The sequence below is a fragment of the Prinia subflava genome, chromosome 13, assembly GCF_021018805.1.
Source record: "Prinia subflava isolate CZ2003 ecotype Zambia chromosome 13, Cam_Psub_1.2, whole genome shotgun sequence".
Lineage (NCBI taxonomy): Eukaryota > Metazoa > Chordata > Aves > Passeriformes > Cisticolidae > Prinia > Prinia subflava.
Window position 1 is genome coordinate 5,500,479 of NC_086259.1, and position 26,263 is coordinate 5,526,741.

General features: G+C 41.2%; 1 protein-coding gene across 1 annotated transcript; it reads right to left on the minus strand.

Moving 5' to 3' along the window:
- Window positions 1-532: 532 nt before the first annotated feature.
- Window positions 533-24,781, minus strand: TDRD12 (tudor domain containing 12). Its single transcript, XM_063410931.1, has 32 exons — window positions 24,653-24,781; window positions 22,164-22,213; window positions 20,386-20,565; window positions 19,975-20,111; window positions 18,796-18,915; window positions 18,116-18,171; window positions 17,274-17,359; window positions 16,179-16,380; window positions 15,922-15,998; window positions 15,591-15,649; window positions 14,826-14,886; window positions 14,055-14,159; window positions 13,468-13,668; window positions 12,881-13,034; window positions 11,768-11,895; window positions 11,035-11,223; window positions 10,206-10,334; window positions 9,279-9,396; window positions 8,365-8,498; window positions 8,051-8,271; window positions 7,756-7,855; window positions 6,403-6,590; window positions 5,878-6,085; window positions 5,244-5,336; window positions 4,163-4,332; window positions 3,616-3,678; window positions 3,417-3,526; window positions 2,335-2,389; window positions 1,769-1,882; window positions 1,535-1,688; window positions 1,375-1,441; window positions 533-1,038 (listed from the first exon to the last, which is right to left on the minus strand). Exons 2-32 carry the CDS (start codon window positions 22,182-22,184, stop codon window positions 956-958), a joined length of 3,783 nt encoding a protein of 1,260 aa, XP_063267001.1. The 5' UTR covers window positions 22,185-22,213; window positions 24,653-24,781; the 3' UTR covers window positions 533-955.
- Window positions 24,782-26,263: the final 1,482 nt, after the last annotated feature.

Below are 26,263 nucleotides of genomic sequence, written 5' to 3' on the forward strand. Positions count from 1 at the left end.
AGTTGTTATATATAAAAATGAGAAACTTGTATTTTTACGCCTCTCCTTCCTCTGAACTGTCAGGCATACAACCTCCCTTTTTTGACAGACTCTGCCTGACACCCCTTCCTCTCCTCTCACCTGCTCCTCCATCCTCTCATTCCCTCCCACTGACATTGGGGTGCCCTCATTACAGAAGGCTTCCAAACACAGGAAAATGATTTCACTGAACTCCTTAGTGCAAGAGAATGTTAAAAGCTCTCATATGTTCCAAAATGCAACTGCACTTATGCAAGTGCCCAGGAAAGCTTTTCCTCATTAAACCCTGATTGAGGCCAGAAGAATATTCTCGGACATAGTGCTGGTATTTTTTACACTGTTCTTTATTAAACTGGTGCTTTCTGCTGCTGAGAATTCATCGCTAAACCCCCTTTTTCTTCTACTTCATATAAGAGGCCTTGTTTTTAAACAAAAACTAGAGGGAACCTACACCTCTTAAATAAATAACCCACTAGAGACTAATCTACCAGCCAAAACAAAACAACACAGAAAAAAACCCCAACAACGATAACCACATTATATTTAGGTATTAAACAAGTCAAAGAAGAACAGAGAAAGCAAAGGGAAATATCTGCTCTGCAGCTGGGTTTTTCAAGCAGGTAATTCCTGTTGTCATCAGGATGCAGAGCAAGACCAAAACACAGATTGCATCAGCTCTTAAGTGTTCTTACACCAGGTGCAGCTTTGCCAGTACCTGTTCTCAGGTGAAGGTTATAATTAAGCAGTTACAGCCAGGTTCTAAGGGCACTAATGTTTTAAATTAACAATTACATGAACAAGCAACAATTACATCAAATATCAAACTCAACAATTACAACAATCAAATATCAAACTCAACAATTACAACAATTATTAACTGTTTAAGTAACAATAACACAATTCTTATCTGAGGGGAAAGAATTTCTCCTCCCACTTATTAATCACTTTCTGTATCACTGTCTTCTGAGGACTCAAACCGCTCCTCAGATCCTGCAGGAGGGTAGCTCCGTTTTGCAGAACCTGGAAGTGATTAACAAAGTATAATATTTATAAACCAGGTAAAAATGAGCCTCAGAACAAATACATGGTACTATTAAATGACCCAACCCAGCAAGCTCCAACGCTTTTGACTACAGACTAGACCAGAACACTCAGAACCACCTCTATCTGCCCTTAATCTGTGCTAAGATGGTAGGGAAGTGCCCTGCTGCCTCTAATTTCCTCTAGTCCTCTCAGCTCTTTTCAGAGAACTTGAGCAACCTGCTAGAATAAATGAGTATTTCAGATAAAGCCAATGCAAAAAGAGGAATGCTTGTCTTTTTATGTATTATAAACACAGACTCATTCTATCCTTACCAACTGTAAAAGGCCTTTCATCTTCAGACTCTTCCCAGTGTTCAAAATCTAAGGACACGTGAATGTTCTGTTGACAAAAACATTGTTTGAAATTCCTACTGTGATGCACAGCAAATGTGTTCAGAACATTCAATAACTCTCCAATTAATTTTCACTTCACCTTGTTCTTCAGTAATTTGCACCATGCTCCTTTTCTCTCTTTTACCAGTAAAATCACAGCCTCTGTATCCTTAATCACACATGTGGACTTCTCTGCAATTACTGACTGACACAGCTCCAGGTCAGCCACATACAGTTTGCCTTCTGAATAAGCACTGCAATACACAAGAAGTTTAAAAACATTCAATCCAAACAAAGACACTTTGCTGATTATACTGAAGTTTCTTAAACCTACCTGAAAGCCACCTTCTCTCTTGAGAACTCACATTTACTGTCAGTTGCATTCAGTATTTGTACCTTCAGTGTCACAGTCATATTATCTTGAAACCACTTGATTGGTGGATGACAGCTGAAAGAAAGTTCACTTAATAGGTATTTTCCAAAGCAGAAAACCACTGAAGTTTAGCCAAGTTGTCTCACACAGAGCCAGAATTTGCCCAGGAAGTCACAACTCAGCCAAGGAGCCTGGACTGTGCAGACCTGACACCAGCAGCAGTGCCAGGGAGGGTGATGGGTGACCTGTCAAGCTTCCTACAAAAGCACATTCCAAGTCTTTGGAGGAGCACATCAACAAGTTCCATGGGCAGACATGCTCCACTGACTTTGATATCCACAGGAATCACACTTACTGCCTCCTTTCAGGATGCCACTTCAATGCCCTGGAAATGCCAGAGGAAAAGCTAACAGCAAAACCAACCTCTGACAGACAAAAGGAACTTGCCAGCTGACCACAGACACAGAACAATCCTGTCTGGCAGTTCACATAAAAGCAAGATGGGAAAAAAATCACTATTTTCTTACCCTTTCTGCTGATGCACAGTAGAGTCTTCTGCTTCTTTTGTTTGAACTGCATCATCTAAAAATAAGACATCCACAATCATCTCTTGTATTTCCCTATACTACAGAAACCAGGTATTTCCAGAATTCCCCCATACCATCATAAAAATAACTCGCTAGCAATCAAATTACTGTCTTTGTCCTTCATATTGCATACTTCCTATCCCAAAAGATTTCACAGAGTTAATAATACAGGTAAAATTTTTAATTATCAAGAATACTGTAATTGGTGTAAGAAGATTAAAAAAACCTAACCAAACATGCTGTTTTCCAGGTCAGGTAAAGGCTTTCTCCAGTTTCAAAACATCATTTATGTGACACCTGAAACATCATTTTGGGAATTAGTGTAAAGTTTCAGGGATGAAATGACTAATACCAGTGTCAACATCACAGCCTGAAACATGGCATTAGTGTGACTATTACCAGGGAATAAAGCCTTCTACAATAAACACTCCAGCCTTTTTATCTGCTACCACTTCATCTTCCACTGCTCCGAACTCATGTGTCAGCTGCTCACAGGTAATCCTGTCCCCCCCTGCTATGCCTGAGCACTTCTAAGCCTCTCCTGACAGAAGTAGGCACATCCTTTAGATTAAAAAGAAATGAGGGGTGGGGGGGGGGGGGCACCATTTTCTGCCATCCTGAATCTTGGGAAAAATATTAACCTCTCAAGAAAACAGATTATTCACGCTCGTATTTCAACAGATTTCAACTCCCTTAAACCCTGTGGCCTTGGAGAGCAGAGCTTTGTCCTCTCTACAGCAGAGACTTCCTGCTTATATGTTCCACTTAGAGCTGAGGAATTCCAGGTGTCTGAAGGACAGAGCATTCCCCAAACAGCCACACAGTTACAGCAGCAGAAGTCACTCACACATCTCCTGCGTGCTCACTGAAAGGCAGCTCTGGCTGACTGCAAACATCACCCACATGGTGCTGCTCTGTACACCCAGAGCAGTCTGCAGCTGCCAGGATGACTGTTAAGGTTGGTATCAAGCATCCAACTTGAATTCAAGTTTGAAAACCTCTGGAAATGATGGAAGGCTTACTGCTTGGAGGAGTCACAGAACTGTTACAGCTTTCAGCAGAATTTTCCTGTATCGATGTATCCTGTGGACTTGATGCCTCCTCTAGACCAGCTGTGTCCTCTTCTGTGCTTCTAAATACAGGACAAGGGAGTTTTAAAAGAAAACCCACAAGTGACAGTCAGGTTCACCCTGCTTTGCCTCCCTCTACTTTAACCTGTACCTTACTAACAAAGCCTTTACTGAGGTTCCAGATTTTTCAACAGCAGTCTCAGGCTTAGCAGGTCTGTAAAAAAATGATCCAAGCAGTTGCATTACACACATTTCAGCACAGCCTCACAAGAAAGTTGTCTGGTCTCTAGCATTACATGCTTTGGTGATGACATGGAGGTTCTCAACCTTCCTGTCCCAGGAAAAAGGAATAAATGCAAACAGGTTGTGCCTGAGATACCAGATGATTACTGACTGGTAAGCATCCAAACCAGCTACTAAGGATTGTAAATTTTAACAGAATCTGAATTCAGACTCCATGCTTTTATTACTGACTTGCCTGTCTGCATCAAATTCTAGGCCAACATTTTCTAGAATTAAAATTTTCTTTTCCTTGTGGTTATGGGGCTAAAGAATAACTAATGGGAATCGACACATTACAAACACAACTGTTTCTGCATTTAAAGGAAAGTCACTGTCAGTAATATTAACCATACTCAGTTAAATAGAATTTTTCTCTTAATAAAGCATATGCTAAAAAAACCCTTGCAAACACTTACAAATGCTCCAACTTCTCTGCACAATCCAAAACTGGTATCTGTGTGCACAGCTTCTGAATTTCTCCTACATGTTCAGGATTGTCGGTTCCCAAAGCCATGGACAGAATCTCAGATCGAATGTTGTACTCGTTGATCCACATCTTCATCGTGGGAAGATAGGTAACCCCAACCTGCAATTACACAACACAATAAAGGGAAAGCACAGCTCTTCAGTGCTCCCTCTCCAACTCAAAGCTGCTCTTTTAGTCAAACTTCAAACATAGCCCTACTGACTTATGCCTGCAGGCAATTTGGTATTCCTGATTTTCAGACAGGAACCTCCCCATGTTTAATTGTTTTCCACGTATCTCCATCATTTGCATTGTGATAATGGCCAACTGGCTGTTTGCCCTAACAGAACCAGAATGGCAATTAAGTCAACAGTGCCAGCCCTGATCATGTAAGGGACAGCCATAATACACCTCATGCAGTGAAGAACTGAGTCCCAAACAACCCAAGAACAGCTGAGGGGGTGGGGGACAAATTAAAAAACCCCAAAGCCTAGAAACTGGTGAAAGGTTGAGCTATACCATATAGGAAAAGAAACTACTGAAAAGAATGACTTCCAGATCATTTTCTCTTTCCAATCCACTTTTCACTTGACTCACTCCACACAACTGAAAAGTCTGCCGGATGTTAACAGATGTGAAACTGTAGAACAAGAAAAATGTAAAAACAAGAGCACCCATTTTTCCTGTTCTAATCAACCAAATAAAAGAGAAAAGCTTCACAGTTTCTTAATTTGCAGAAAAAATTACATTAAAACCAACTGCAAACTAGTGTAAGAGCTGTAAGAGAAGACTTAGAACTATAAACAGAATAAATTAAATCTATTCAAGAGCTGCTGGATATCAGCAAACCATCTTTGGAGGATCCAAGTTGCATTCTTCCACAGGAATATGACAAACTGCAGAACTGATTTCGTAAGACAAACTACTGCACACTAGTACCTCCCAAACAGACTTTTATTACTAACTGTGGAACAGCCTTGGACCATGTGCAGATAAACTGAGACTTCCCAGTGCTGCCATTCTATACCTACCATTGGGTCTACCCAAACTGTCTTTCCCAAGGTCTGCACCACTTTTGCGTGATGAAGTTTTCCTTTAATTTTGTGATTAATGTAATCAGTCACCTAGGAAAAACAAGTTGTCACTGCACTTGAAATGTAAGGATACCACCACAGCTTTACAGTCACTTTAACTACAATGAAACAACACCTTCTGAGCTTAACAATAAAAAGGATATTCAATAAATAAATACAGTTTTGAGTAAACCAGCGGAACACTTTATCTTAACTCTAAATTAGAACAGTATTAGCCTTCAAGGAAGGAGTTTCCTTAATGAAAGATCACTCAAACAGAGGTCAATTTAGAGAGGCTATGCTTCCCCTGTTCATCCCTCAGAATCCAAAGCAGTGAGAACATGATCTAAAAGAAAGGCATTTAAATCAGAAAAAAAAAAATCCTATGAACGTCACTGTATTATTTTCTAGAAAAACCAAAAAAGAAAATTGACCTTCTTAGAATCTGCCCCAATAGCAGCTACTTAGTGTCAATACTACTAAACAATGCAATTTGGTACCCAAATTTACAGTTTGTTACTGTTTTCTTGTAGAAAACAGAGAGAGAAAGTAAAGGGCACAAAGGAAATACCATGAAAAAGCTGCTTATTACCTTTGGATTCCATTCAACTTCATTATCTATGGGTTTTACTCTACAAACTATAATTTCCACAGCCTGAGGTGGCAGATTCTGGAACTTTGCAGGTAAGTGAAGCAGCTGATCACTCTTCACTTGACTCGTCCTGCCTTCATCTATATATTTAATTGTGACCTTACAGACATTTTCTTCATCTTTTGCTGGAGTCTCTATCACCTGAACCCTTCATATAGTAGGAAAAGAAACAGAATTATTATTCATGTAACCAGTTATGCAGAGTATTTTTTAAACCTGCTCTCATTTTCAAGGTGTTATTTTCACAGCACACTCTGTAACCGAGTGCATGTGTGTGGAATCATCTTGTTTGCCTTTCAGAAGCTCAGAGTAGGCAAGAGCTTTTAAAAGCATTATTGTCATAGCAGTGATTTTTGCTGCTTTTGAGGATGGGCTGATTTTCTTCTTTACCCAACAGTCAAGTTTTTAAAAAGCTTTGTACAGATACATGCACATGAATAAAGTAAAAAAACAACAAAACTTTACCTGTGGCAAACGGCTCCCTCACATAACCCATAAAACACTGACTTCTCCACAGTGTTAACAGAAATCCTGTGTCCTGGGACCTTGAAATAATCAGTCATTTCTTTAGCAAGAACTGTGTATTGGTCCTTTTGTTTCTTGACTATTCGACCAAAGTAATTTGTTGCATGTACAATGAGGAGAGGCAGGATCTGAAAGAATCAAATACACAGCAGAAAGGAGGGGTGGATGATTCTCAAACCAGTGAAATTTAAGTCGTTATAATAGATCACATACCTCTTCCCAACCCCAGAAGGTGACAGACGTTGCTGTACACACACATTTCAGGAAACAGTGAGTTGTTGTTAATATTCTCAATCCTCACTGCTCATAGTTCAGTCAGCAGTGGACAGCAATGTATGGAGCAAGAACTGTTGGGTGTCAGGTGATGATATTCCACCTCAGTGAGTTCTGCCAATTATCTGCTCACCACTCACACATCCTGCACCCTCCAGCTCTACTCTGAACACTCTCCAGCCTTACAGGGAGTTTTACAAGAACTGAATGCTTTTTTTGCCACCAAAATTACTTCAATAAAAGACTACCAACATACAGCTGTGCACACCAATGTGTAAAATGCTGCTGTGAGTGCACCTCAGATAAAGCCCAAGTCTCAAAGGAACCTGGAGACACAAACTCTTACTGGGATGTGAAGAATCACCACAGCAAAGTCAACCTTATAGCCATGAAGGTTTCATCAATGTGGAACTAGTAAAAAAGAAGTCTAACTAAAACAGCTAAAACACTCTGTAGCAAAAGAGTCTTGCAAGGCACTGATATTTTTGAAGGAAATAACTCAAATATTCTACCTACAAGAAAGGAGCTGCCTATTTCTTGGGCATACTCTAAATGAAAAAACATTCTCTAACCCCAAGACCAGAAAATGCTCAGTTTTCAGCAAGTTTGCACAAACATGTCAGCTAAAAAAAAGTCCTTCAACTTCTCTTCACTCCCACAGATTACTTTGTTTCCCCTACAAGAAATGTAAGTTTCTATAAACCTCCATCTTTGTTAATTTTGATATATGGTCTCAAATTATAAAGGGAATGAATATACAGGACACAAGTCACAAAATGTGTATCTTCAAAGCAGAAAAAAACCTCAGAATGACCTGCAAAACAGTTCCAGTTCATGCTAAGGACACAAGGAACATCTGGCACACTGACTAATGCAAGGGAGAGGGGCAAAAAGCTAGAGAATAACAAATAGCCATGTCAAATGATATCCATATTGCAGTAGGATTACTGGAATACAAAAAATGAAGTAACATGCTAAGCAGCTGTGTAGGACCCAAGCCCAAGGAAAATTGTAACTTACTGCCACACGTTCAGGTGTTTCTATCATTTCAGCTGCCATATTCTGGGCCGTGTCTATTGCTAAATTAATTTGGTGACGATCTGGACACTCTGTTCTGTTCCTACATTAAAGAAAAACAAAACAGGTTTAAGAAAAAGCTTGTTGCTTTCAGTTATAAACTGCTGTTCAGTGACTTGCAACAGAAAAAAAAAGTCATGAGCAAAACCCATTTTAGATAAAAGCATCCAACAGGAAAATTCATCAAGGAATCAGCAGCAATCATCAGTCAGGGCACAAAACCCTGACATTTCCTTACCTACAAATCCCCAATGTTTTAAGAGAAGCACAGAGGGGCCTTGAAAATTTCTCCTCTTCCTCAGATTCCAGCACCCTGGCAGTCAAATCATAGAGTTCTTCTGGAATTTCAGCTTCTGCATGCTTTAAATAGCGGAGAATCCCAGGTGCATGACAGGAACTGCTCTCTGTCAGCAGAATGACTGACTTGGCCTTCACATGTTCCTGATCTCCAGCAGAATCCTACAAGTAATCAGAAATAGTTTGGAAATATTTGTTTATGTATCCACCAGAAATAATCCAGAGTGGCATTACCCAGTCAAGGTTCACCCAAACCTTTCTCCCAGTGCAGAAGTTGTCACTCAGGCTTTGCAGGCGCTGCCCAAGGACTGCTGGAGATGGGAAACTGAAATGGATCACACAGGTTGCATCTGTGATTCCCAAGGACTGCAGGCAGTCATCTGTTAAAACTAAGCACACGTTTCACACAGATATTTAACTGCAACAGTTCAAACATGGGAAGCAGCATGTAACATGCACCATGGCTGGTTTCCTTCTCCCCACCCACTGGCTGGAAGATTGATTTTTCCCCAATACTTTCCTATATAGTTTTTTATTTCTCCAGGCAATAAATCCCATCAGCATATGGCAGACGCAGCATTTCATGCCAATCTCATAGAATTCTCTATTTCCTGTCAGCATCACAGAATACAGAGAATTGAGCACTGCCAGTAATTCACAGGATTAAGACAGGAAGACAGCTGAAATAGTGCAGGAATTCTCATAGCTCTGTATGAATCTCAAAAGCAGAGGGGAAATTCATCTTCTTGTTTTAGTATACCATGAAAAACAAATTGAGTTTGAAAATGGATAAAGGCCTTTGTTACAAAAAATTGAAAAAAAACCCCAATGGAACTTACAAAAAATGATTATAATAAATCTTTGGAGTTTCAAAATTGTTTCAGACTTATCTCCTCTGTAGCAGAGACAACTATGAAATCATGGAAAATCTTTGAAAATATTGGTAGTTCTTTTAACTAAGCAGGGAAAATAACAACAGGAGAAAAGGAAAAAAAACCCAAAAAACCCAAGAGCTGTAGCATGAAGAAGTGAACAGGGCAACAGGGAACCAGAAAGAGTTCATAGGGATCTGCCCCTGTGGAAGTGGTGAGGTAACCCAGTGTTAAGTACCTGGTGCAGATCTTATCTCTGCATTAAGATACAACCCCAACCAGACAGAGAATCCTCACCCAACACAGAAGGAGTGCCAGAACTGTGCATTTTTCTCCACTTCTCCAAGACACACCCAGCATTACACTTGCTCTCCTTATGCTTTTTCAAGGAAACTACTGAGTTGCTCTTCAGTGCCTGCATGGCAAAGTCAAAAGTTAGACATTCCTGCAAAGCTGCAGTACTTGCTCCAATCAACTCTAATAAGCAGAATCTCTTACTAGAATTTAGCACACCGTAGTGTAGAGATACAAGAAAAAAGCTAAAGAAATTTAGGTTGCTTATATGAAAAAACCCTGTATGAATGGATATAAGGTTCATTAATTTCCTGTATAAAAAGAAAACTACAAGCTCACGTACCCATGTATTAATACATTGGACAGACATTTAAGAAAGTAAAAATGTCAAGCTTTTCCCCTCATTAATGTGTTGTCTCTAATCTGACTCCATGATCTAACAAGCAGATTCATGTTTCATTCTCTCATAACAAGCACTCTTCATTATGCAAACCCTTCAAGTATTTTCTTAGGTCAGGTAAAATATTTGAAGTTGGTGTACAAGAATTACTATGAACAGGCTCAATCCTACTTTAACATCAACAAACACTTTTTAAAGTGGTGGCAGGCTTGGTTTTGATATGCTTGAACACTCAAATATTCAGGGGAAACGTGTTAGAAAGTCACAGTCCCAAACCAGATTTGCTTCTGTTAACAACCATTAAAGAATAAATATTCCAGATAGACTAACATTTATATCAGAAAAGAAACCTTTAAGTATCATACGATCTATCCCAGCTATTTGCTGGCAGTCAGTTTGGGGTTATCTTTAGCAGGAATGATTAACTAGCAAATTCACAGTCCTCCTTTATTCTCGGAAGCCAAGATATTTTAGTTTGTCATGACTTTAAAAAACCCTGCTTATCTACCCAAGTTTAAATGCTTTCTTACCTTATGAATCATCTCTACATCAGTTACTGAGTCAGTGAATACCAGCACTTTCTGAAGATTCCTCTGGGTAAAATCCAGGGTTTTGAGTAACTCAGCAGTTCTGTTGCTGTTCATGCAGGGCTGCACTACCTAACAGCAAATACAAAACAGACAGTTGGTAATTTTTATAACACATACATATTTTACTATGTAGTTCTTCCCAATCCTAGCCCTAATGCATCCACACTCAATCATTAAGACTTCTCATAAAAACTCGTGGTTTTCAGCTCCTTGACATACTCAGAATGTCTACTTTTGGAGATTTCCCAAATTTAAAATCCAAAACTACTCCATTCTGAGACACAGAGTAATTCAACCAAACAGACCATTTTGTGTTATTCTTAAGGGCTATACCACACTGACTGGAAACTAAGTGAAAAGATACCTAAGAATATGTAACAGGCCTAGAAATTTGAGGTCAAAAGTTTGGTATTGTGTGAAAGCAGCAAGCCAAGTGCTTTACTAGATCTGCCTTGGCACTGCTTACCTTGCAGTTACCCACCAGTCATAGGTATAAAGTGCAAAAACATTCTGGTCAAAAACTGTACTGTTTGCAAATACATCTCAGCAAATTTAGAGTCACTGGCACTAATCATGAAATATTCAAGGGACTGTCTTCATCTCAGTCCTATAAAACAAGAGACTTCCAGCTCATTCAGTGCACATCAGTAGCACATGATTTCTAACAGCTACTTTAGCTCACACTGGGAGGCAGCACTGCAGCACCACCTGCTTCCAATAAACCATGAGCAGCCACGTATCCAAGCAGTGACAGTTCCCAGAGTTTTACCTGTTGCACATTTCCAAAGATGGCAGCTTCTTCGATAACTGTTATCACAATGTAAGGATCATTCATGAACTCTTTTATCAAGGGTGTCATGTGTTTATTCCACTGAGTTCCCACAGCAATGATCTGATGTGGTAGTTTCCCTTGTGCCTGAGCAGTGGCTTTCTTGTAACACTCCAGTATAGTAAACACCTAGGAAGAAAAGAGGTTTTTTTCTCTCATCATATTCCAGCAAGCACAGGACAGCCCAGAAAAATACACTGTTTGAGAACACTGTTTTTCTAGTCACAAAGCCACTAGCACAGCAAACGGCAAGCTTCACACCTCAAAAGAACTGTTTGGTATGTACATTTTTATCTTGTTCTTTGAATGACTTCTGAAGCAAAAGAAAGTGACAGCATGCAGCAACAGTATATGCCTGTGCACATAACTGTAATACAGGATTCTGTCCAGAGAAGACAGGTATCTCAGGAAAAGGATCTGTTCAAATCTGCAATAGAAAAAGCCTAGACAAAGCAGATCTGAGGGTAGGCATTCAGCAAAAACTAGGTGGTAACTAGAAGATAAGCCCAACCTGCCAACATACTAATTTGTAAATACAAAAATGAAAGAAAGAAAAAAAGAAGGAGTTCACCATAAATCCACTTCCAGTGTTTTTTTCCTCAGTGTGTGCCACTGTTTCAGCCACATGCAGGACTTGAGCAGCACTCTGCCAAGTGACTGTGACAGCCTTTACCTGTTCAGTAGTGCCAGAGAGCAGCACATGGACCTCATCGAGAACCAGGTGGCAAAGCCTGCGCAAGAACCCAGTGTTCCATTCCAGCAGCCTCAGGAGGTTGTGTGGTGTAGTCACTACTACTTCACCTAAGTTGGAAGGAAAGACTGTTACCATTAACTTACAACTTGGAAGAATATTGCTGTGACACCAAAGGACAAGGCAGCTTTATTAAAAAGGGTCACATTTGTATTTTAGATTCATTATCTTGAAGCTGAGGAGGTTGTTATTTTTCTACTCCTGCAAGTTTTCCAAGACATGAATGGGTGAGGCTCTGGTATTTTGAAATCCAGTGAAATATCTGAAGGTTAACAAGTTTACAAAGCAGGATGTGATCTCATTTGCCAGTAAGGTTCTGGAAGCAGAGGTAAGAACTTCAGAAGCAAATAGCTTCTGAAATTCCCTTCTGAAATAGAAGAGAAATATTTATAAATACATGCAAGAGCAATTTCAGGAGAGTTCAGTTTCAACAGCAGAATAAAGCACACATTGTAGCTTAGGAATTTAAATACACGTGTGTACATGTGTATCTTTCTACAGGAAATAAAACCACACCAATCTTCACTGGTGCAAATACACCAACAGCTCTGCTGCTAGAAGGTCTGGATTCATCCACCAGCCTCAAACTTGAACAACGGATGAATGATGCTGAAATGGGGTTTTACACAATTTTTCATAGTTTTATCTCCATAGTTTTTATTCCCTTGGCACAACAAAAGCCACTTCTGAAAATGCAGGTATCAACCAAGGCTTAACAAAGGTATCAAATCACTACACACCTTAATGTTTTAAGTACATACATATAAGCAGGGCAAGTCTCCCAACAGCTTTTTTATTACTTCTATGCTGCTTCTCTGTGGAGCACCCTCTGCATGCTACTGAGATAAATGCACAAAGTACTGAGCATTTATTGCAACAGCACGTTGTAAACCACCATTTAAACAAAGAAAACCCCCAACTTCACTTTATAAACCAAGAACCTGAGAAGCAGAAACTGCTCTTTCACATGCTCCTGCAATTAAGGCAGCGCACACTGCCTCCAAGCATAGCTAAGATGACAGGAATTATTCTTACAGCCTCGGGTGTCCACCTGGCTGGCCGCTCCCTTGTTCTCCCCGAGGATTATGAGCATTGCACGAAGGTGTCTGCAGCCTTTCCTGTATGTTTTCAGCAAGTCAAAAACAAGTTGTGCCTTCTTCCATCCAGGACATAAAATCAGTGCTAGTGGCTACATATACAGATACAAAAAATGACAACACAGTATTAGACAGAAGTACAGAACCTTAAGAATCCTGTCTTACTTGGGTTGTACTGGGCCATTTTCAGAGGTCCCTTACAACCTCAGTAATTCTGTTTCTGTGATTTAATACAAACTAGAAAATGCAATATAGTGTTTAAAACAGCTAATACCATAACTTAATGAGTACACACTACTCATGCAGAAACAAAGCTCCATCGTGTATCTAAGTGTCAGGCCATGCACCACTTAGGGATTGCTTTAAAAGTGTGGGACTCCCCCCATCCAAGTCCTCCAAGCAGAGGCCTTACAGAAACGGGCAGGCATTATGAAGATACACCAAGATGACATTAATACACATTAATTAATACACATTCCAAACATTCAGAGCAGTAACAGGTTCTCTGGTCTAATATATACATACTCCACTCATGTTTGGCAAGGTTTGGTAGTCACTTTTCAACTGCAGAAGTGTAAGAACTGGTGGAATGTATAATAAGGGATCATTTCCCTGATGGGAGATGGCAACAACATCACATCCCCTGGCTACTGGTGGCCAACAGTAGGACTCAGTGAAGGTAAGTTCCAAGCAAGCTCCTACAAAAAACTTGTTCCAAGCAAGCTCCTACAAAAAGAAAAATTAAGAGTTTCCCATTAAATCCGTGTACTTGAGCACCAACAAAACAAGCCAAAGCATATCAACGAGTGATTTAAAAGATTTTGACCCACTAGGTAACAAATGTCCTTAACAGGTAATATGAAAAACCATCTTCTGGGCTGAGCTGTTAATTTACTGTATTAAAATTCAAATCCACTTGTAGCAGTGGTGAATATACCAGAAAAATGTGCAAAATTCTTAGTGTTTCTCCAAAGCAAAATTTATTCCACAACCTTAACAATCTCGCACATATTCCTCAACCAAACTCAGGTATTACTGTAATATTTACTATGGTGATTTGAGGTATGAAACTTGTCTTAAAAATATAATCAATGTACTATCATCACCTCTACCTTTTTCAGACCATCAAAAAGTGGTGCTGTTTCCAAAACTGATGATGGTTCAATTTTCTTGCTCAGGAACACAAAGTTTTTTTCTTCCCCAACATTTTGAAAACTCTGAAACCATGAGACAAATAGATGACAATGGCAACACTTAACAAAAGGGGTTTAGCTTACAGAAAACTCAGAAGCACTCACTGCATTTAAAAATGGCATTTTGATGTAAATGAATCAAATTCTAAATTCACTTTAAATATGATTCACACCTACTGATAGGTTACACAGAGCAAGGGTGAGATAAAAACTCGTTATTGCTATTCTTGAAGGAAGATTTCCAAGGATGGTCTTACCTGTCTCAAACCCCCCGGAGATGCAGTGGATGCTGTGTGTACAGCTGGCACTCAGTCCCACAATGAGCAGCAGGAGGCAGGGACTGCAGTCACAATGCACATGGCAATTTCTCCCCAAGGCTCCTTCTCTCTTCTCTGCCCCAGTGTGGGTCCTCTACAGACTGCAGCCCCTTCAGAAACATCTGCAAGGGGCTCCTTCTACTCCTCTAACCCTGGCATTGCCTGTTTCTCACTATTTTTTCCCCTTCTCTGTGTTTTTGCCCTTTCTTAAATTCAGAGACACATCCCCAACTTGGCTGGCTGGCTCAGCTTTAGCCTGCAGAGGCCAATGCAGGTGCAGTCAGCCCCTGATCGCCTTCCACAGAGACCCAACGCTACCAAAACCAAAATGTTTGCACAAGAGAAGGTAAATGAAAGTTAATGCTTGAAATACCTGTTGGTCATCTTCACCTGTGTGTGTCTGGAGGGAATTGGAGTTTAAGAACTGTGAAAGCCTGAGAAAGACATTAAATCCAACATAAATGCAAAAGAAAAATGTCATTTATAAGTATCACCAGTATTTCCCAGGTGTCATGAAGTAATTCACTCCAAGTATTTCCAACATAGCTATACCCATAAGAAAAACCCACAGTATAAAAGGAGAAATCAAACCCCACCATCTGGAAAGTAAAACTTAGTGAAAACAATCCTTCAAAATCTTTTTCAAAGTTAATTGATAAGTTCCCTGACATTAGAGAAAAATAGACTAGACTGTAGGAAAAAAGGCTTCTTGAAGTTCCAAAACATTAAACAACTCATCTTTGCATCAACTAGAAACAGAAGGAACAAATACTCCTGAGGTTTATCACATATGCATCAACTGACCTGCAGCACAGTGAAAGCATTGCACAAATTGACTCAGTCTTACTCCATTAAATCTAAAAACTATACATCACACTAAAAATAAAATAAAGCAAATTAACACATTTACTTTGCACAAAAACATCTCCCCACCACACCCCTATTGTCAAGCTACTGGTTAGGAAGAACTGGTATTTTTCTAGTCTGGGTAACTATGAGCAGATTCCCCAAAGTATGTGTTTGTACCTTCATTTCCCTCTGCCCTTCAGAGGCCCAAGAACAGTAATTGCAAACAAACTACAGCTCCCAGTTGTCTGAGTACAGAATCATTCTGAGTATTTAACACGCTGCACCATACCTCTCTGTTTGAACTGCTTTATCTTCCTTGGAAGGCAAATCTGGCACCATGCTGACCACCTAAAAAATCCACATTTTAAGCACTAAAATCATGATCAAAAGCAATTTTAAAACACAAAGTTGAAAGTGGTTTTCTTACCAAACTGTGGGATTCTCCAAATATTTTGCAGTATTGTTTTACAAACTTGAAGTTCCTTTGACTAACAATTTTGATGAAATAAACTTCAGAAAACTAAGAATAACAAGCTGGATGACTACAGCACTCTTAACCTGGCCTATGTATGTTTACTTTAATTTGTATTTCACAGTTTAATATAAAATGTAATACTTACAGGCACGGTATTGTCATTTAGACTGGTGCTTGACGTTTGGGATGTCTTTTGAAGAACAGAATTACAAGAAGCAAGACCTAAAAACATAAACAAAACAGAGATACCCATTTCTGATGATCTGAACACACAAAAAGCCAGAGATGGACACCACTGGTGGACTGGTGTCCCAGTCACTGGGATCCAAACTGGGACAGGAGGTTCCCATTCCACACACCCAGTACTGCATGCAGGACTGTCTCCCACACTTGTGGTCCCACCTGGCCCAGGATGTGGTGACATCTCCTCCCCAAAGGGCAGTTTTGGCCTGGCAAGAAACGTAGGACCAACAAACTCCACTGGAACACAGTCAGCCTTCAACGACACTTCACTACCAGAATCATCTGAAGAATTCTCTGAAGTCCCTTCAGCTTCCTTGTAGTGTGCAAAGTGCTTTGCAACCAGATCATCATTAACACAGATCTACACAAAACCCAAACAAGATCTTTTTTGATCAGTGTCAACAAGCAGTAAGCTACGCCAGAACACCTCTTTAAAATTTATGTGAAGCCTTAACCAAAAGCAGTGGTTTTATAAATGATAAAAAACCCCAAACAAAATCCAACCAAACAAACTTCCAGACATATGAAGTACCAGTGAATGCTTTGTGTCAAATACTAATTGTAAAAAAAGGAAAGTCCTATCTACCTGTATGTTCAACAGGTGTTAATTAGTGGGTATTATGTTTCTGGCCAAACTTCTGTACTGAATTAACTGTTTCTATGAGCCCTACACATCTAAAAGAACCCTCTAATTCAGTCAAGCCTGTTTATTTCTTATCTGGCAGGGAAAAAAAAGTGGTACTAGGCCTAAAACTTCTGCTATCTACCATGTTATCTGCTTCAGTCTGGCAGCAGCTACAGCAGGGATGTGACACAAGTTACACGTTTTGGCAAGCAGAACCAGACTGGATGATTTTTCCAGCTCCTTGAGGACTCAGCTGTATGCAAGAGTGTGAACTTAACTTCTCCAGTATTATGCAGCTGCCTTACTGAAACATCTTCAAATGTTTACCACAAGAAGTCACCAAATGATTCATATTAGTTGTCCACTTAAATACTGGCTGGACTTCACTTGCTTGTGAGTAATAATTTCCAAAAGAAGTTCATATAGAGAAAAACACAGTTCTGTCTATCAGACCTGTAAACCTCTCCAGAGGTTTACAATGAACACAACTGCAAGAAAAACCTCTAATAAGTTAATGATTTAGCCTCTACTGTATCTCATCAAAATTACAAAACTCACAAGTCATGCTTTCCAGTCTTAAACTAATAGCACAATACATCAATAGAGATAGAAATACAGAAGTATCTTACCTTTTCATCTCTTATAGTCACAAAAAGAAACACCTCTAACACTTTATCTTCTTCTGCCTGTATTGTGGCTTTAACCTCGGTAGCCTCTAAACATAGTAATAAACACAAGAAAAAAGATTAAATCCTTATCACAATACCAGTATTCTTCACTTGCCCTTTGTGAGACAGACAAACAGAAATCACAACTAAAAATGTGTAATGCTTGTTATTTCACCTAAGTCAAACATGGAAGTTAACAATAAAAATATGAAAGTATCAAAAAGGAATTTTTCCCTAGCCTTTGAAGGAGACTGAGAGTTGAAACAGATTAATGACTTATTGAAACAAACCACTTTCAGTTGTACACTAAAAGTCTGGGTTTATCTCTTAGACTCTGACAGTCTGGGCAAGTGTGACATTTCCTTTTCTTGAAAGAAGTTTTGTCCAGCTTTGTTACACTTTTCATTTGAGCAAACACAGGCAGTAAGTCTGTTCCCAAATCCTGAAGCACCTCTGCACACGCTGATGCAGGACAGCTGTGACACTGATTCAGTCTCATGCTGAACACACAGAATACTTCCAATGTTCAAAACAAACGTGACATGAATGCTTCCTCAGTTAGCCCAAACACAATCTACTTATAACCACCAAAATTTAGGTAGCATAGAAGCCCAAAGTACTCCAAATGCAGCTCCACTAATATTTGTGCCTTAGTCACTCCATACTTAGGCAGCTCCTTTCTCTGTATTTTAACAAACAGCATTCATAAATTTAATCAATTATACACAAGTATAATGAACCTGTACACAAGTACTACATTTCTCTAACAGTTGATTTTTCTGAAAAACAGAAGAGCTATTTGCCTTCAAGAAGTTTCCGAAAATGCTGGATAGCAGCAGTATCCCATCTGTTGGCTGGTCTAGGAAAATAAACACAACCAGTTATCCCACATCATGAAACACAAAAACAGTAATTAAAAAAAACATTCTATACAACACAAAGCTCTAAATCATGCAAATTCTTACAAGGCACAGAACTGGAGAAATCGGCAGAATCTGATTATTCAGCACATTACTTCAGTCTTGGTAATATTGTTTGAGCTCACCAGTATCATGAACTGATTAAAATTAGAAGATACTGTTTTATCAAGGTATCATGGCTTGCACCCAACATAAAATATGAAGAAATCACAGAATCATTTATGTTGGAATAAAAATCCCAAGATCACTGAGTCCAACTCCTAATTCAGCAGTGCCAAGGCCACCACTCAACTATGTCCCTTAGTGCCACATCCACTATTTTTTAAAATCCCTCCAGGCATGGTGACTCCACCACCTCCCTGGGGAGCTTTGTCCTCTCAGCTGGAAGAGTCCTTTCCTCTTAGTAGCTGCGTACAGTTCACAGGTACAGCTCCGTGTTCTGAGTTTACTGTGAGAATACTACAAGTTTCTTCTTGAACTATAATCCTTTCTAAAAAATTCTGCCCTGAACTCTCACACTTTAGAAATGCATGAATAGAACAGATTTACTAAACTCTCCTTACCCTATTTTGGCAGTGTTCTCACAGTAGTCAATATGCAGTGTCAGTGGCTTTGTGCAGTGCAGCCGACACTTCTTTGCTCTATGTGGGATCTTTGCAAATGCTCCTGCTAAAACTCGAATGCTGCAAAACAAAGTGGAAATTACCTCATTTTATAGGGCAGAATTTCTTCTCCAGAAGTCACTGGTCTCACAAACCACTTTCTGTTATCCTGAATGTGACAGTACAGTTCTTCCAAGAGTTTGGATCCCACTGGCTCCCACCCTGAAACCCCTGTCTTACTCTAAGAGGTGCCATCAGGAGAGAACTGCTCTTCTATTTATTTAGGATCAATACACATCCTGGTTACTTGGAATATTTCTGATCCTTTGCCACTGCAACTTAAAATCTTCTTGCTATTCATCTTCTTAGTATCTTCATGGTATTTATATTTAATCCACTGTCGAGTTGTTTTCCAACAAAGCAACAGTTAACTTCAATATATTATTTATTTTAAAATACTTTTAAGTTCGAATTTTGTGGAATACTACCAAAACCAACTTGGTGAAGTTTCTTGTGCTCCAAGTTGCTTATTTTAATAGAGAAACAAACTTTAAGAGCTGGACTAGGTTGCTCCAGAACATAAGAACACATGTTTCAAGATTTTAGAAACACAAGGTTTTACACTCATTTAATCAAAACCTCATCTTTTTTTGGCACCTTGACAAGACAAACTGTCAGCTCTCAGTAAACAAGTTGGTCAACTGGAGTGGGAAAACCCTACATATTTCTTTTTAGACCTCAAAACCTGTTGCAGCAAGTGAAACCTTGCCTCTATAGATAGTTTTTGTGCCTGAACTTCATTTGCCATAATTTTTATTTTTTTTAGTATATACCTAATTATTAAAGAGGAAAAGAACATAAAGAGAAGTTTTAACTGGCAATCACATATTTCAATCACAACAGACTGACATTATTTCTATTCTAAATCTTTAAAAAAAACAAAACCTAAAATGGAAAGTAAAGTATCACAAAAGAAGGAGTGGTTTGTACTTAGGCTCTTTCAAGGGTATAATCTGGTTAGCAGCTTCTTGTGGGCACAATCTACACCTCAATTAAATCAAAGCATCCACTAAATAAATATTAATAGGATCTATATCTATTAACCAATACATCACAGTGACAAAACCTCTGAACACTTACTTCTCTGCTGCAACAGAGCAGTACTTGGCATAATCCACAAGGAAACATCCGAGCTGGAAACCATCTGCCTGGCACCAGACTGACTCCACCAGTGCCCTACACCAGCACTGGAGCTCCTCACTGAAAACCACGTAAACCTGAGGAAGAGACAAAGAACACGACAGCAGGTTCCTTCAAATGACCCCAGTCACACTCACAGGTCTTTCAAAGGCAAGGATGCAGTACTTATTAGACAGCCTTCCATCCTCTTTGCAAAGTGCAGGCCTTACAGCTTACAGATGAGAAAACACAACCCACAGAGATGCTATCTATCTTTCTGTGTAAAAATAGTAATAAAAATACATATATTTGATACTTCAGCCCTGAACCAATTCAAAAACAGATTGTTTCTATGTAGAGCAATGATCTTACCTGGCCTTTTTCTATCTCCTCTTGTTTTATTTTATCTGCATCTTTATGACTGTTGTAAAACTGTTTCATTTCAGCATTCAGGTTTTCATACACCGTTTCACTGACTATGGCAGTGGCCAGTGCAATGTGGCCAGGCACACATTCTTTCACAGCAATCCAAAAGCAACTTGGATCTTCAGCCTGGAGCAAGAAGTAGAGAACAAATACTACTGACTTTTAAGAGTATCTGAACAGCAGATGTAAAAATAAGACTTGATTTTTATGGAGCACCTTCAAAATTATGGTGACGGACACTGACGTACAGAATGTTAACAAGTGAAACATCTTTCACCTTCACAGCGTTAGTTCATGAAATGGCGTCTCAGGGTCCAAGATTTTTTAGCACTGCAACAAACACCATGTGGGTTCTACAAGGGAGCAGCATTATCTAAAAAGTTGATGAAACCAAACAGTGGGCAAAGTGCAAAGACAAAGCTTTTTAGTTTCGTATGAAGTCCTCAATAAGCACATAAATAAACCCGGAAAACATGACTAACCTCACCCAAGGCGCTTTTCTTTGTGCTCAGAGGGTCTGCATGACAGCCAGTTTCCTCAGAACAGTGTGACAGCTTTCTGTTGAACTTTTGTACACTGTCACATTCCAGTGCTCCAGCTGATCCGGGTGCCCAGCTGTGGAGGCTTAGTCCCAGGAGGCAACTCCACCCCACGCAGCCGCCCCCTCCCTCACATCCCTGCAGGGTGGCCACACAATCCAAGGACAGAGTGAGGAAACTCACGGGCTGCTACTAGAACAGCTGACCAGCCAAAGCAAGAGTGCACACACAACCACAGCAACACAAGGAGTGCAGTCACTGTCTCCCACTGGCAATTGCTCAGCCATTTCCAGAACACAGAGCTTCATCACACAATGCTGCTGACCTGGGCAGGCAATCTGACAAGCACACACATACCTGCAGCTCTTACTGCTCAGCATGGCATCACATAGTAGGGAATATCCCCTCAGCCAGCTGTCCTGGCTCTATGCTGCATTTTCCACAATCTCCTGTGAAATTCAGTACAATCTACTCCTATACTACACATTATTTAACGCTGTTGCACATCCTCCATTTTAGATTTTAGCTGCATCCCTACTGCTAGGAGGAAGGGATTATTACAAGGGTAAAAATGGTGAGGAAGGTGGTGCAACAGCTCAAGTGACCTTTCAGCTGGGAATGATGAGGCCTGGAGAGTATCAGTGTGGGAAACCCCATCTATTATGTCAAATGTTGATCCTCTGTTTTGGGAAGCAGAATTTCTGTGTTGAGATAATACAGGCGTTTGGAGACGCTTGGAGGCACTCTCATGGACATGCTGAGCTCCACGCTGGGAGCAAGATCAAAGCTCAGAGGTCACAAAAAGCACGGGGAGCTCACAGGGGTCTTGATGAATCCTGCTGGGATGGGCTGAGCCTGCTAGAGGGGCACCTGGGTGTGCCCCAGGTCCTCCAGTTAGCCAGGCAACACAATAAATTTACTCCCTATATTTCAGCTGTAGTTTTGGGGTTGTTCTGGCTGCCTGCCTGTGTTAATTCACACACCTACTCACCTATTTTACAACAAAGACAAGAAAAACCTAAAACAAGTGACAAAACATATATAACCCAAATATAACTCCACAAGTGCAAAGAAATTCTGGTGAATGGAAATACACAGCCAGTATCTTGCTTGTAAATGTTACCTCCAGAAAGTCACATGGAAATAAGACACCAATCCTACAGATTTTTAAAAAAAGCAGCATACCTTTAATACCACAACTTCCATGTTTGTCTCCTGTGTCTCCCTTATCACTACTGTAAAAGAAAAACATTTGATGAACCATTTTTATCGAAGCATATTTGAAGAGCATACACCTGAAGTAAGCCTACCAATTTTTACTACTCATGTCAGGAGGACTAGTCTAAGCAACTGATTTATATCTTTCAAAGGGTTCAAACTTTCTTAATGAAGGACTAGGTTAAAACCTAGTTCGTATTTGCCATCCATGCTGCATCTTTTCCATTCAAAGGCCAGCAGAAAAAGGCTGATCACAAAGCCTACTACAACCTATCTATATGACCAAAGGAAGGAAACACTAGAAAATACTTACAACTTGAAAAAAATCCCGCAGCCTGATACAAAAAAGGAATCCCGAACTTAGCAAACAAGTTTAAACTCACAGACTTTTATTAGTATTTCAAACTACATCTGTCTGCAATGGTACATACCAGATCTAGGAGTTACAACAGAATAATGAAACTTCCAGCAAGTAACTGGCATTCCATTTTGGCACAAACCAAAAGGAAATCACATCGTGCTGTCATCACCGCAGCGTCTAGCTTACAACTTAAAAGAATTAACACTGAGAGTAGGTGCCTAATGAAATGTTTCAGAAAAGGAAAATCAAGACATTGTCCTTCCACTTCCAAAGCTACTGCTGAACAAGCCAGAATTAAGCAGCAACACAGCTACCCTGAGGTGACAGACAGCGACATACCTTAAAGGACAGCACTGATCATTCCCAGTTTAACATGACAATGGAACATCTGAATCGACTGCAGCAGCTTTACCCAAGACCATTTAATACAAGCAAAGCTCCCGAGGTACCTGTTTCTAACGCTGCCCTGTAATACACCCCAAGAGACACGCAGTGCTGCCTCACACAATAAAGACTTTTCTTTCAGCAGTAACACGTGAGGAGCACAAGTAGCTTCAGCCGAAGTCTCAGGTTAATTAGTGCAAACCCACTAAATGGCCCATCGACGTGGCAGGGATGAAGCACACCCACAGAAAAGGCCAGCTTTCCCAATGTACTCCGAGTAACATTCCTGGTTTGTTAAGAACGGAGTAGGAAAACAAACGCTTGCTCAAATCCCACACCTACTACTAGACAGTATTTAACCTGTAAAAATGCGGTAAGTCACTGAAACCCTCACCCCAATTTGTTGCATTAGCAGAGACCTACAGAAAGTATAGGAGCCTCTGCAGCTCGCTATCCCTCTGGCCAGCCGTGCTCCATCTAAACCCTGTTCACCCAGGAGGCGCAGAGCGAGGCAACAGCGGCACGACCACAGGGGCTTTAACAGCCATTTTCTCCGCTTTACCCCCTCCTCCCAATCCCCACTTCCCCCTATCCTGCCACAGCTCCACGCTGTTCCCCCTAGGAACAAACCCACCGACCTCGCTAGCCGGCGCTGGCGGGCTCCACACGCCGCGCTGCCGCCTCCCCCGCCGAACCTTCCAGAAGGCGCCTCCCGTGGAACCTTCCAGAGGGCGCTTCCCACTGAACCTTCCCGAGGGCGCTTCCCACTGAACCTTCCCGAGGGCGCTTCCCACTGAACCTTCCAGAGGGCGCTTCCCACTGAACCTTCCAGAGGGCGCTTCCCACTGAACCTTCCAGAGGGCGCTTCCCACTGAACCTTGCAGAAAGCGCTTCCCACTGAACCTTGCAGAGGGCGCTTCCCACTGAACCTTGCAGAGGGCGCCTCCCGCCGCTCCCTCAGAGCCCTGGCGCGCTCCCGCCGCTCCCTCAGAGCCCTGGCGCGCTCCCGCCGCTCCCTCAGAGCCCTGGCGCGCTCCCGCCGCTCCCTCAGAGCCCCGGCGCGCTCCCGCCGCTCCCTCAGAGCCCTGGCGCGCTCCCGCCGCTCCCTCAGAGCCCCGGCGCGCTCCCGCCGCTCCCTCAGAGCCCTGGCGCGCTCCCGCCGCTCCCTCAGAGCCCTGGCGCGCTGCCGCCGCAGAGCCGCCCCGGGGCGGGCTCCCAGCCCAGGCTGGCCCGTTCCCGGCCCCTCAGGGGCCTGCTGTTGCCAACGGGATCGCCAACTATCCCTAGGCATAAAAAACACCTGGAACGCTGCGGGAAATCTCACAAAGGGCAGGGAGGTCCATCGGCTTGCTTTTTGTATTAAAATGCAAACCAAACTCATTGGGAAAGAATGAAAGTCTTCGTTACTGCAAACAACTTGAAATCAAGAATATTCTCCCAGGACTTAGGGAGATTATTGCAATAAGTCTTTGGGGTTTGGAATTTATTTCAGGCTTAAAGTCTCTGTAGGAGAGGCACTAATGAAATAGTGGTAGTTCTTTGGAAATACTGGTAGTTCTTAACGAATGCAGGCACAACAACCGCCGGAAAAGAAGAAAAAAAAAACAACACCAAAACAGCTGTAGCACTGTTATAAATGCTCAGCCAGTTTTCAAATTAATAAAATAATTTTTATTATTTTAAGAAATATAGAATAAAATTTTAAACATACCAGCAATCAAAAGGACAATGCTGATAGAGCCGGGATCAGTATTGGGTGAACACCTGTCAGTCTCAGTGTGACCCCCCTCTGTTCACAAATCCCGCCCGCTTCAAGTCCCCTTATATATTCCTTCGATCTGTTGTCTGGGCGATGTGTTTTCCTCCGATGTGGTGTCTGAGGTTCGTGTTTTCCTCCGATGTGGTGTCTGAGGTTAGTGTAAGCATCCAGTGAGTGAACCCTCAGCAGTCCTTGTCGCCAGACAAAGAGGTGGCTGCTTCCTTAATGGCGGTGATTAGCGTCATCTCTCCACCTATCTACACCTCTGTCCTTTCTGAAAAGTAACTTTACAAGCCCGGGCTTGCCCGGTTCAGGGCAAAACCCTTGCTTATAAGTTAACTGTATCTTACACCTATATTCTCAACAACATATAACAAAAAACCACGAATTATCTCCCGTCATCTATAACAGCAAGAAGTAAACGGACAAGTGGAAAGAGTTCATAGGGATCCGCCCCTGTGGAAGTGGTGAAATAACTTAGTGTAAGTCCTTAGTAGCTCTGCAGGAGGATATAACCCCAACCAGAGAGGGAGAAAACCCTCACCTAACACAGGTGGCAAAACTCTGTCTTTTTCCACACGCTTGGCATCACCCCTGCACCTTTCCCCTTCCCACATTCCCATATCCACAGTCCTGCTGTGCCCTGGGCGCTAAATAATTTATCAAAAATATTGTCTCATAATACCTGAGTTCTACCAGAAAAGTAAACTGGTAGAACAACTATAAGGGATAGAACAGTAATCTTTTTTGTATTTGAATTCATGATCTGGAGGGATATGGTCCAGACAAATGAAGTGAAGGTTCTAGGAGAGCACACTCTCACTTGTTTAAGGAACTACTGGATGTGAACTCCTGGAAAGTGCCCTCAGGGATAAAGGAGCAGGAGAGAAGAGAGCTGGCAGCTCTTCAAGCATCTTTTCCTTGAAGCACAAAAGCTCCTGATTCTCACGTGTAAGAAATCAGACGAGGCAGGCCAGGAGACCAGTGAAGCTGGTAAGACCCTTCTGGTCTGACTGAAGTACAAGAAAGAAAGGCATGGGCACTGGAATCAAAAATCTTTATCCATAGGGGAGAATATAGGCTTAGTGCTTGGGGTATAGGAATGGGATCAGGAGAGCTAAGGTAGAGCTGGAGCTGAATGTGGCAACAGATCTGGAGAGAAAGAAAAAAAAAAAAGCTCCCAGAGGTATATTGATTAGAAAAGGAGAACTTAAAAAAATGTACACCCCCACCCTCCCATACTTCAGTGATAATCCACATGGGGAGGGCTGACAGGGTTTCTTTGACATTTGACTTTTTCTTTGGCTCAGTTTTTGCTGCAGTCATGCTTCCCCCATTTCCCATGTCCCTGAACTTCAAGGTGAGTACACAAAGTACTTTCCTTTGCAGCAGAGAACCAAGGTCAAGACTATCTGAGAAATCTGAACATAGACAAGTCCTTGATGAGATGCAGCCCAGGGTTCTGAGGGAACTAGCAAGTGGGGTCCTAGGGCACTCTCCATTGCATTTCAAAAGTCATGGCAAGCAAATAAAGTCTCCAGTGACTGGAGAAAAGGGAATATC

Excerpts from the sequence above, each read along its gene's own strand:
- TDRD12 (XM_063410931.1), bottom strand. The coding sequence starts at position 22,184 with ATGGAAGTTGTGGTATTAAAG. Across the intron at positions 3,527-3,615 it reads GTAAAGGCTTTGTTAGTAAG|AAGCACAGAAGAGGACACAG; the intron begins GTACAGGTTAAA and ends TCCTGTATTTAG. Across the intron at positions 1,883-2,334 it reads ACTGTGCATCAGCAGAAAGG|CTGTCATCCACCAATCAAGT; the intron begins GTAAGAAAATAG and ends ACTTTCTTTCAG.